At 39.6% G+C, this 13,068-nt stretch overlaps 1 protein-coding gene across 7 annotated transcripts in view; it reads right to left on the minus strand.

The window, feature by feature from the left end:
* sema5ba (sema domain, seven thrombospondin repeats (type 1 and type 1-like), transmembrane domain (TM) and short cytoplasmic domain, (semaphorin) 5Ba) overlaps window positions 1-13,068 on the minus strand; it is a 198,142-nt gene that overhangs the window by 56,353 nt on the left and 128,721 nt on the right. For 6 of the 7 annotated variants that reach the window (XR_004109298.2, XM_031323963.2, XM_031323827.2 and 3 more), the window contains 2 exons: window positions 12,151-12,436; window positions 1,243-1,378 (listed from right to left, as the gene is read on the minus strand). Coding sequence is in view for 6 of the 7 variants with exons in the window: in XM_031323963.2 (XP_031179823.1) it covers window positions 1,243-1,378; window positions 12,151-12,436 (422 nt within the window). In the remaining variant the exon portion in view is untranslated. The remainder of the gene's footprint in view (window positions 1-1,242; window positions 1,379-12,150; window positions 12,437-13,068) is intronic. The other variant, XM_031324031.2, reaches the window with a different exon arrangement.

A 13,068-nucleotide genomic window follows, 5' to 3' on the forward strand; every position in this document is an offset into this window, starting at 1 on the left:
GCAAGAAAAAAAAAGAAAAGAAAAAAACAAACAATGTAGAAGTACCTCACACACCCAGTCATTGCATTTATGAAATCAATACACAGTGTCTGGTTAGATTGTTTCAGTTCTATTCTCAGTAATATCAACTTTTTTTCTGGGGAACAAAACTACAATGTGAATGTAATGTGACCACAGCAACAACACAGCAATTAAATTAAACACTGCAGAAGAATAACTATGAAAAGAAAGCCTTCTGAAAGCTGTGTTGGGTTGCATGGCTTAGCTGTGGTTTGCAGCTTCTGCTCATTCTTTAGGACTCAATATAATACATAATTTGATAATAAAGATTTGTCGGTAGCTTCCATTTTTGGATAATGTTTAAAGTGTTAGATGATTTTGGAAATATAGCATGATTTTTTCAATTTTAGAAGGAAATATATAATACTACTGCTACTACTACTACTACTACTACTACTACTACTACTACTACTACTACTACTAATAATAATAATAATAATACAATATCTACAATATTAGATATCTGATATTATGTTGTTATCACTTTTTTTCATATTTCATCATTTTCCTTTTGAAATAGAGACTTCAGGGTCTTACAGATGAATTCAGTCTATAAGGTTACCTAATTGTTTCCAACCATGCTGTGTTGCTCTGCAAGCAACCTCTAGAAACCAAGTGGTTTTAGATACCAGATTAGAGATGGTTCAGTTTTTCTAAATTAAAAAGATCTAATTTAGAGAATTTTCATTGGAGTGATAAAGCCTGGGAACAAGAACTGCCTGAGAAGATGTTCGTTCTGAGAAGACGATGTTCTTGAAAAAAAAAAAAAAAAGTAATTTCCACAGTAGTTACATGGAAATTTATTGAGGCTCGATTTGAATTTGACTTCGTTCTGAATTTGATTCTTTTTTTGCAGAACACTGCAGTCATTAGTAAAATTGGCAAGCATTCTTCCAGTTAGATGTTTTTTTTTGTGATCACATTACTAATTCCTGGAGGTACTGGTCCGGATGTAAACATGCTCTGTATCCAAATCAAAAAGATAGAGGTTATTGTATGTGGTAAAGATTCAAAAGTTTTCTGAGACAAATGTGTGATTTCAGGCTATATAACAAATTGACTTATTGTTGCCTCTCTGTCTCTTACAGTACAAGCAACACCTTTACAAAATAGGATGCTTTTTGTTGCTAACATGGATTGATTTAGCTGGTTTCAGTCTTGTATGGAAGAAGTTAAACTAACCTGGAAGTTGTGGATGGGGTTGGTTGTGGGAAGCCAGGTGGAGCGAGGGTTCTCCTGGGAGCGGAAGGGCCCGTTGAAGGCCTGGGTGATGGCACTCAGGTTGAAGGCACACACCGCAGATGCTGCTATACTGTTGCTTTATAGTGAGATGGATAAGGAAGACAGGAGAGAAAGGGGAAGGTAGCAGGAAGCAGAGAGGAGAGAAAATGACAGGAAGAGATGGAGAGAGAGAGGGTAAAAAAATAAAGAAATTATTTCAACAATAATATTCATAACAGTTTACATGTTGGCAGTAAATGTGAAGCCATATCAGAAATCAGCAGTGCCCAGCTGTGTAATAAAACCATTTTGTAATGTGTTCCATCCCCTTAATGGAAATCCTATCATTTATACCTGCACTGAACAGGCGCTACATCGCTGGCTTGCTTGCTGGAGGCTAAGCTATGCTATCAGCGCTGCACAGTGAATGGGGACAGTATTAAGCTGAGGATATAGGAGGCAGTTGCACAGATTACGTGCAAACACACACACACAGCCGCCTCAGAGGTGTCACATTCGAGAGTAAACCCCGGCTAAACTGGCAGTGTGAGTAAAGTTATTATCCTGACGCTCTTCGGCCGTAATGTGCTGCAAGGTAATGAGTTTCTTAACTGCCTGCTACTGCTGACTGTTTTCCCCCTTTCCCCTTACACCCAGCAACACTAAGACTTTTTACTACCCAGTAAACAGCCTGCTGCCTTGGCATGGCTTGTGGGATGCTGATAAACCATCAGTTAGAAAATAGTAAGTGATAACATTATAGTGCGAGAGCAACAAAGAAACTGCATGCGACACAGAGAGAGAGAGAGACTCAGACAGCGAAACAGAGAAATAAAGACTATTGTAAGGACCTCATGGTGCTTTGTGAGTCGTTTTGTTACCTTGGGTGAAGAATAAATCAGTAAAGGCTGCTACTTGCTGAAAAATCTGCATCCCAGGGTTTGCTTAATGGTTTTTGGTGAGGCCTAAATCTGTTGTTATCAACCCTTGGGCTGCTTTTACTCAGTTTTCATTCCCTTAATTTTAATTGTCTTCTCTTAGCCAGGCATGTCATACTGTGTATTTATTTACAGTTACAGGCTATTTAGAAATGCCATCATTTGACTGGGTACTGGTACTTTACATGTTTTAGGAACGTTTTTAATGAAGGAAAAAATGGATTGGGTATGGTAGAGGAGAGTGTCTGTGTTCTAGGTATATAAAAACAATTTTGATGGGACATTCTGGGCCTTGGTAATTTCAGAAAATGCTAAACAAAAACATAAATCTATTTTTCAGGAATTGTTTTTGCCACTGCAGATCCTTTAATGCTTTGGGCGATGCACACAGGGAGTGTAATTCGTTTTAGCCTCAAATGGTTTTCATTTAAACCATGAAAAGTCATGCTGAATTAGCTAGAAGCAGTTTATGTTTGCACTGTAACCACGGACGTACCTACAACAATCACTGGATTACTTTTGAAACGGAAGAATTTGATGATTATGATGTAAGATCTAAGATCAAGGAGCACCTCTTTATATGCTTCTAGATCAGAACAGATTTATGGATTGTGCAATGATTTATATTCTTGACTTCTGGGAATAATATATGAAGATAATCTACGCTCAAAAACTCAGTTTACTAATTAATCTGAGCTTTATCTTTACCCACATCAAATTCACTGGAAAATTCGCTTTCACTGGAAAATTGGAAATTGCACTAATCTCGGCAGTATGTTGACGACATCTGCACACTCTGAGAAGTGTCAATTATGACACAAAATGCATCAATCTAAAGTCTTGTATGCTTAATACAGTAGAAACCCATTTTTAAGAAAAGGTCTTCATTTCTTTTTTTCTTTGGATTATCCTCCTCTGGGTGTAATATCCTTATTTCTACCACTAGAATGTTTCCGCTTGAGACATCTGTGATTGCTTTTGTTGGTTTTTGTTTTGAACACTACTTTCCCAGAGATCCAGTTCAGGATTGTGATGAAGCTAATGTGTTCTGTTCTGTTACCGCAGGTTGGAAAAAGTGCTATGCAGCTCCAAATGAGCTCTGGCTAAACAACCGGGCAGACCAAACAGGTGGCTCATTGACTGACTTGCAGGCTGCAGAGGAGAACAGCCTCCAGAGTTCAGTCAAAATGACTTTTTCTCTTCTTTTTTGCTAAAGCTCTGGTGGAGACGAAAGTGACAGGGAGGCAGAAACAAAGAGTGTGAAGCTGAGTGAGTGCTGTGGTGAACCAGCAGTAACCAAAATCCAACTGGAAGAAAACCACAGGCAAATGAGCTGCAATAAGTGAGCGGCAGCCACAACACTTTTCACACTCAAATGCACAAACACAAAGTTTGAGATAAAAGTTTAACTGTGGCTTTGTGGTTGAACTGTAGCTATAGCTTGCATTAAAGCCAAACTTTACTACAGAAAGCCTGACACTGCACCCGCATTATTTGAGATCTCTACTTTGACAGTGAGTTGCTGCAGATAATGCCAGGAGAACAGTGCGAAATGGAGCACTGAAAGAAACACAGTCTATCGCACTAATGGATGCAACCCATATGTTTTGAGTCTGCTTAAAAGCCCGGGAAAGTGATTGAAAAGCTGTTTGACATCTGCTATGCTGTTTGCTGCCGCTCTCCGAGGCCCTGCACCACGATGATGATCACTTATGAGTGAAGCTCCTTCTTCAAGTGATTCATCTCATCCCAACAGCCTGATCCTGTCACTGGTTGCCTTCTGAAATGCTTCTTGATTTCCTGTCACAATGTTTTACAGAATTCATCACCCTTTTATCAACTCTTCATATCCCATGTTGTTAACCAAATTCTCCACCCCCAGGTATAACTCAATTAAAATGCTGCCAACTAATGAATGCATCCGTGATGATAATCCTACAATATGTCTCTTTACATAACACTTTCAGAGTATTTTAGCACTGTGGTATTCTTAGTTTTACTTAAAGAATAAGGCAGTTGATATTCTACTTTTTTGTTATTGTCGACAAATTCCATAAAAAGACCAACACCATAAATGAACTGATCCTACTAACAAGTATTGGGTGTATATCCAAAGCCTGACACATCGCTCTGTGCCGAAGGGCTCCATTGTTGTCCAAAAGCTATTAAAAATACATCAATGAGCCACATCATTGCACAGGGTGACATGTTCCTTCATTACCACGGACATACACAGTGTAGTTTATTTTGAGTAAATCCCACATACACCTTCTTGCTGTGAGAAATTACGTCGGCCCCCGTACGATATACTCCAAATGTGCACCAAATGTGGAATAATCCACAGCTGAAAATAGTCCCTGACAAATGCAGTGTTTATTGTGGTTTGAGCAACATTTAAAAACTGTAGTACACAGCTGTTAAAAATGACTTTTTTGGCCAGTTCTTTTTAATTTATGATTAATGTATTCAAAAAGGGACCAATAGGTTTGGGCTGGAGTGCCAAAGAGAAGTCGGAAAGCACTGAGAGAGGGATTAATACATTGTTGGTTTTGATCTTTTCACAAGATTTGTTGACAATAATAACGATTTAAAACAACGCCAGCCTTATTCTTCAAGTAAAGGAACGGAATGCTTGTTTCACCACTGTCAGCCGGCCTGATACCCAGGGCACATCGCTGCAGATGACAGGACAGAAGCGATTGGATGTGTAGCTCAGTTCAGCTCCCCAATAGAGGTATTAGAAAGGTAATGAACTCCTCACTCAGCCTGGCTGTTCGGCCTTGTGCAAGTCACAGTCAGTAGATCAGAACACCAGTGAGTCTGGTAAACACAAGTGGCTGATGTGCATTTCAGTCTATAATCTTATCTCTTTAGGCTGGAGGCTGGTGTAGTTGGCTGGTATATTTGTGCACATTTAAACAAGATCCCCTGGTGTTGCTGTATATGATCTTCCTTTTCTTTTTCCTTAGCTTTTTGGTTGTTATCACTACATGATCTGTCATATTATGTCTTTATTATTTAGTGGGTTGCTGTTCAATATGCAATATTCTTACATTTATCTATATTTCTTTCTTCTCTGCCATTTAATTTTTTTTTAATTTATATTATTGTATTTTTAACTTATCTTGAAAAGCACTTTGGTCAACATTTGCTTTTAATGTGCTACCTAAATAAACTGATTTGACAACAAAATAGATTTGCACATGCATTGTATCCAGCTGAAACCCCAGGTTTTTAGCTAATGCATCTAACCTTGTTTCATGTGAAAAAGGAACAGCTAAAATTACATTAGGGCCAATGTTTCAACCTCAGTGAATACCTGCGTTGCAGCAGAAAAGCAAAAGAGCCCACTCAGCAGAGCTACATGGCTGCAGGGACCAGAAATTGAACCAAGGCTGCTAGGATTATCCATACATATTTTTATCCTGCACAACAATACGCCAGCAAAGGCAACAACTTTAGCACAAAACAGTTACATTCAGAGGCAGACTGAGTCAGCAACACCTACACTAAACAATAAAGCTACACCACAGGTTCAGTAGGTTGCACAAAAGTCCAGGTGTTCGAATTGAGCTACAGTAAAGAAGTGCACAGTTCACTGAGTATAATAGCATTGTAGATGGAAAATTTGATCAATAAAGTATTTTTTCAGTCTAAGCCCAGTTCTGTTCAGATGCAAACTGGCCCTAGTGAGGAAAACCAAACAAATATTGGGTTAAATTAAAAACAATATCTGTGACAGGAATGATAAAAAAGTTGAAGCAGCAGATTCTGTCAAACTGTATTCAGATCAGGCCCGGTCTTCCACTGGGGGCCCGCAGTTCATTTCAAGGTAGATTTGATGTCAGCAAGTTGATGCGACGGGAAAAGAACGTTGTGTAAAATCAGAAATATTGCACAATTATGTGGCTTGCTTCAGTCGGCTGTCCAGCATATAATTTATCTCCCACGTTGAGTCTGATCTCATCACATTTTCATATGCTATGGACTGGAGGGATTTTAGGATCCCTAAGAGGTATTCTGTGCAATTGTCAGGTTGCACGTACGTGTGTCTCAACGTGAGTTTTAAAATGCATGAAAAGGTTTAACAATACAGAGTGAGCATAAGGCTTCTTATTAGGGTTACAACTAATAATTATTTAGCCTAATAATCAGACTGAATTGCCATTTTGTTTAAAGTCATTATTCAGACTGACATCATTACAGTTTTACACTTTTTTTTTTTTGCCCTAACCTCATTTTCAGTTGACACAAACACATTTGCTAGGAGCAATAAATATGATGATTTCAGAGTAGTTATTTTTGTAAGTCGACTTAAAGGTCCAGTGTGTAATACGTGTTTAGTTGTTCATTATCAAAATCTGTGTTGTCTGTTCACAAACTTGTCCTTTTTCATGAATATTTACCACCACCATCAATTCCAAGTATTTCTTTTGGCTTGAACTTTTACATTTACATTCGCAAGAACTGGGGAAAGACGCTTCAGTATGTCCTGTCTGTCCGGTAAGGGACAGACAGGACATACTGCTCCGCCTTTCGTGTTTTCGCTGTCACATGATAAACTCACAGGTGCTGCTAATGCTGCTAATGGGTATCGTAGCTTCCCAGCCCCGGCAAGTTAGAAGAAGGAAACATGGAGGACCACACGTATTCAAAATCCAAATTTCAGGAACAGGAGTCTTCTTCTTCGCCCAGAAAAAGAAAAAGGATATTGAAAAGAGCAAGAGACCGGCTTTTTGAAGCGTGAAGGCTACCGTAGCTGTAATACGTACTTTGAACTGCGTGGTGCGAGAGCGTTGATTGACATATATGATCTCAATGCTAGATGGGAGAAATTTCTACACATTGGACCTTTAAGGTGCTCGTATTATCCATCAGAAGTGCTCGTAGGGTGGTTGAACAGGTTCAGGAATAATCCTGTTTAGATATTATTAGTCGTTTTATCCAACCAGGTAAACCGTTATACATTAACAAAACAGTAGACCTAAAGAATTTGAATCGTTGAAAAAAATCAAGATGTGGTCATTCAGAGGTTTTTTTTTTTTTTTATGCCTGTTTTCAATTTATCATATCAAAATGTCCTTCACAAGTTCCCAGAACCCAAGATGATGTCTTTAAGTTGCTTGTTTTGTCCAAGCAACATTAAATCAACATAATTTAAAATCTTCACATTGAGAAGATGGAACCAGCAAAATGTTTTGGCAATTTTGCCTTATAAATGGCAATAAATCATATATATATATATATATATATATATATATATATACATAAATGTGTCCAATAATTTTAATACCAATCAATTAATGAGACCAATTGTTTCAGAAGTCCTTATCCGCCCTCAACCTCTCAGATACTGTATGAGGCCATCAAAGAACTAGTGAAGTGGATGGGTCAGTGAAGTCACCCAGGAATAGATAAGGAGGCTCATAATTAGTTAGTAATGGCAGGTTAGACATCTCAGCAGGAGAATCTCGCTCGCTGCGAGGGACCCTGCCAATAAGGGCCTGGAGTTAATTAAAAGACCTGGCCGTGCTCTGAGGTCTTAAGTGTCCTTATTCTGATGGAATGCTAAAACCCTCCCCTACATAACTGCTCGACAGGCTCGGCTAGCTGCTGCACCTCTCAATAAAATTACAGCTGAATCACTTCCTTCCTTACTCCCTTCCTCTTTTTTTTTCTCTCTCTCTCTCTCCTCATCTCAAGCAGGGTCGGAATGATTATTTCTGTCACTGATTGATCTGTATGTTTTTTTCTTTTGATTGACTGATTAAAGGGGCACTCCACAGATTTTCAACATCAAAATCAGTTTCTGAGAAGTACTACTCTGCTAGAGTTAGATGCTATTGTCTATGAGAAAAAAAGGGTTACTTTTACTAGCACTTTGAAACTACTAATAGAGAGTGTGGGGGTTGAAAACATGGGTGTTTATGAGGCAGAAGGGGTCTACCTAAGAGCTCCTATTGATTTGCATTATGGGAAGTGTAGGAGCCAGTGTTTGTGGAGCTTGATGCATACAAAGGGCAAGAAATGAAGATATCTCAGCTTCTGCTGCTTCAATTGGGACTGTCTTTTGAAAAAATTCTGTATCTTGCAAAGTCCCTAAACTTTCTGGTGGTGCGATACTAAATTGCTGGAGTAGACCTTTAATTGTTCAATCAGTAAAATGTAAGAAAATAGTGAGAAATACTTCAATCTTCAAATTGCTTTTGGGTTGGGTTTAGTCCAACTAAACCCAAAGATCTTTAATTTAGAATGAAATAAAACCCGAAAACAATAAAATCCTCACATTCTCGATAATAATTGCCTTTAAACATTTAATTAAAAATCTAAATGTGCGTGTTTTTCCTGTTGATTCATTGTCAAATCGCTTCCCCAACAATTGGAAGACAATGGATGGGTAACACAATTTTTAAGAAGCCATTCTAGTCATTTATGGAGCATCATTGGATACATTGAAAGGGCAACAGGAAGAGAGAGGAGGTCACTACAGTATTGAGACCTGTCCCACATTGTGAGCAGACAGAAAGGATAAGTACTTGGTTCCAAGTCTTCCTGCTCTGTTTTACAGCCCCAAACTCCTGGGAGCAGCTGTGAGCCTGTTCAATTTAGGCCAGACAGATGGAGACAGTGTTTGTGGTGATTGCATTAACATATCCAACCCCAATGAGGGAGGCGGTTTTGGAGGAAGGACCAACGAGCTGCTTCAGAAGGGCAGGAAAATAGGAGACAAAGGACGATGGACAAAAGCTTGGAGCTCACTGATTTTTCTCATTACCTCTTCTCTTTCCCTCCCTCTCTCTTTATCCCCCTGGCTTTCCTTTTTTTGTCGCTTTACCAATTCCTCGCTCTCTTTTTCGCTCTGTCGCTAAAGATGGCTGCAGGCTGATGGCAAGCACCCATGTGGTGGTAAATACCAGCAGCTTAACAGGTGAGGGAGCACAAGGTGAGAGGCAGGATTCAACTTATCCCCTGACAGAACACCGAACACATCTGAAGAAGGGAATCTAATTTGTCAGGTGTGCCAAAGACTCTGTGATATTAACGTGTAATGTGCATTGGGTCTCACTTCTCTTATTGATCGTCTCATCTAACTTCCAGAAAGAAAGAAATAAGCACATTTCCCAAAATGTTGAACTATTCCTTTAAGTTTTCCTACTGTATTTCTTACTCCAGTGTCCTGGTAATGGACCCCAGAGGTTGCAATGTTCATTACACAGCACAAAATAAAAGTGTTGGGACCAAATGCACAACGAATATTATTTTGCTATTTGTCTCAGGCCAAAGAGTTTTGGAGAAAGTTTGACCTGATGCCTCTAGATAAAGGGTCATGAGGTCACCAAAATAATTAGTTCTGTCAGGTCCATAACGTCAAGAACAAAACAGACAATGAAAGCTTTAAGAATTTATTGAATAAATTAGGAATTAAATTTGGCGATATGGCTCTGTTCAGAGGAGTCCCCTGACAACTGAATCAGCTTAAGTAGCGCGCCCTGTTGAGTGTAGCCATTTAGCAGCGAGGGGAGTGACCAGCTGATGCACTAATGCAGATCAGCTGCTGCAACTTAGCTGATGCAGATCAGCTGATGAGACCGTGTTGTTGACCAATAGTGGTTAGCAGCGTCTTGACTACCTGGCCTGCCAGAACTGATGCTGACGCTCAATTTATATTCCCTGGGGACCCACAAATATTTATACGGATCTCATGGCAATCTGCCGAGTAATTATTATAAGCAATATCTTTGTTGACATCATGCTCCAGACTATGGCGTTGGACAGCACTCCGTGCTCCATGACCACACAGAGTGAAAGCCGCCATCCTCTCGTCAGGCAAAAATGTGCTGCAATTATACCATAAAAAGCATAACAAGAGATCAGATCTCCACACTTTGGTTTTCAGTGTTTCCTCTCTGTAATGAAATGTGTGACACCCCCACCTGGAGCAATCAAACACCAGAGGGAGTATGAGTCAGGCTGTATATCCAGCTTGGCTGAGAGTTGCATGCATCCAAACTGATCATTAGCAGCAGCAGGCGGCGGCTCTAAACGCTGGAAAATTGTCTCTCTCTGTATAGGTGGGAAAATGTCTGAGTACCAAACTTTATGAAGTGATGAAATCTGAGGTCTAAATTAAAAGAAGTTGGAGTTGAAGTGTTTTGATGCGTGTGCGTTTGTCACTGTTCCCACAATAATATTCTGGTTGGTGTTAAAAGGGCTCTTTAGCACAGCTGCAGCTTGTTTTTGTGGGGTTGTTCATTCTTTCAACAGTGATGGGAATGTAAAGTAAAATAATGCATGGATAGACGTTTAAGGACTGTCTGGTCCTCTGTTTGTCCTGTGGTGTATGAACAAAAGCTAATTACATTTGTGTAGATATTTTGTCACTCTAAATACATAACAGAGGCTAAATGGCAGACTCAAGATTAACTGGTCTGAAAGTATTCCCTCCTTCATTCCCCAATTTGTTTTCATCATCATCCACACACACTGAGCTAATTTAGATGATAAATGTCAGGAAGTTTCTGGCTTGAAGTATTCCCCCTGCTATTTCATTTTATTTAAATTATAGCACAAATGCAGGATATAGACACTGTATCCGGTTACCACTCATGCTTATTCAAATTAATCATCTAATCTAAGCCCTTTAAGAAAGTATGCAATTGCAAATGTGTGGGATGTAAAGGAAATGTTTAATAGATTTCTGCTCACAAAGGAGCAATATTAAAAGGTGGCAGTAGACATTTTTAAATAAGTAATAAGTGATACTTTTAAATAATTAACAAGGCTGACAAATCATTTGTGTGTGCATGTCTGTCTTCACAGATATAATAAACTGTGGAGGGATCTGTACTAGGGTTGATTACTGGGAACTGAGATCCCTTTATTAACAGGAATGTGAATCAACATCTACTCCCATTTTCCAGGAAGAATACTTGCTGAAACCCAAGAGTTTTGTGTGCATGTGTGAGTTTCATTGACCGAAAGAAAATGACCGAAAATTCTAATTGTCTCCGGTGGAAATAATTCCCTCTGCACAATTTCAATTGTGTTAAAATAGGCTACAGTGATTTTCTGATCTCTTGTCCTATTAAAACAATGAACAATCCTATTTTTTTCATTTAGAAATGACTTAAGAATGTAGAAAAGAAAACTACATGTCGCGTTCTCGCTCTGATTGAATGCAGAAGACAAGCGCAGATTTACAACAAACAGCGACAAGCAAGCGGGAAAGTCGAAGCCCAAGCCCTGGCGAAAAAACACGGAAAATATTTGACCGGAACTTTTCCATTCTGACCGGAAAATTGAAACCGTACAGGTCACATGACCGGCACCAATTTTTTTTACCGGAAACTCTGGCATGTGTTCCCATACTGAAGAGTATTGTATGTACTAAAACGAAAACACCTTTTCCAAACCTCGTTAACGTCAACAACCAACTGTCGAGGCAAAATTTTGTTAAGTTAGTTATTACGGTGATAATAACTTTAGCTGAAGCCGAAGATTTTCATGCCAACATTGCAGCTTACAGTTCAGCTGTGTGGCTAATTATTTTTCAGAGTAGGTATGAATGAAGTGGAGTGCAAAAATCTGTAAACAAAATGCAGATGGCTGAACAAGTGGCTGCCATGCAGACCTCCAGCCCCAAATCAGAGTGCAGCGCCGCATTCAACAGGTTGAGCATCAAGTGCAAGAGGAGCCCTAATGTTTCAACTAAACATCTAAGAAAAATGTCCATGTGCATCAAAACATGAAAACAACACAGCTGCATGTACAGGGATTTTCCATTGCACACAGTAATATCCACAGATCAGTACTATAAAGATGGTCAAGTATGCTTCCATTTCCCTACATCAGAAACCTCATGGGTAAAAAAAAATCCTTCTCATGCATGTGTAAATAAGTGCAGTGCTGTAATACATTTGTGTGTACTCACACATTGGTCGTGAAGATGCCATAGATGAGATCTTGCTCGGGCAGGTAGAAGGTGCTCTGCAGCTCATTGTAGTAGAAGGGAATCTCCCCGGAGCGGGAGCAGTTGAGCCTCGCCTTCATGAACGTGGTCCAGGTGTCCTCAAGGAGAAATCGCCCGCCGATGTCGTTCTTGCAGACTCGTGCCACGCGGGAATAGACTGTCTTGCCGCAGTCGTGCTCCACTGCGTTCTCCCTCAGGAAGAAGAAGGTGAAGAGGCCGATGTCGTAAGCTGAGATAAAGTGGGGCTCTGCCGGGAGGAAGGAGAAGGGAGGGAGAGGATCATTACATAGTGACTCCAGGGAAACAGAAATATTTGCAACATTTATCTTCTGGATGTTGTTGCTTTGACCCCTGTACTCCTTAATATTGATTGCAATAAAAACTTTGAAATTCTAGTGTTGCACTCCTGTTTAAGATGGTCGGGAAAAGAGCATCAATGTCAAATGTGTAAATGAAAGGAGTGGGTGCAGAGGGAGGAGGAGAGAAGATAAAAAATGGTTACTAATAAATCCGTCTGATGTTTTGATGGTAAATCCATGGAGCTATGTCTGTTTAACTGGATGGCCATGCTGCTTTTATTGCCCTGGGTGACACAGCAGATGATTAATGGCCCTTTCTGCTGGTTGGGTTATCATGTAAAGCAGACTGAATAACAGTTTGAACTGGACGTTACTGTCATCCTTTGTAAACACATGAGTCATCACTGAATAATAATTCATTGCTGTGAGCGTGCAGGAAAAAAAGAGCTTAAACTTGTAAGTCCACGTTAGTCCTGCATCCAACACATCAAGACTGATTTTAACGTCTATATTTGTGCAGGTTTGACATAAAAAGTCTTTGTAATGGCTTAAAGCAGTAGTTCTCAAAGTGGGGGCCGAG

The sequence above is a fragment of the Sander lucioperca genome, chromosome 8 (genome assembly GCF_008315115.2).
Source record: "Sander lucioperca isolate FBNREF2018 chromosome 8, SLUC_FBN_1.2, whole genome shotgun sequence".
NCBI classification, from domain to species: Eukaryota; Metazoa; Chordata; class Actinopteri; order Perciformes; family Percidae; genus Sander; species Sander lucioperca.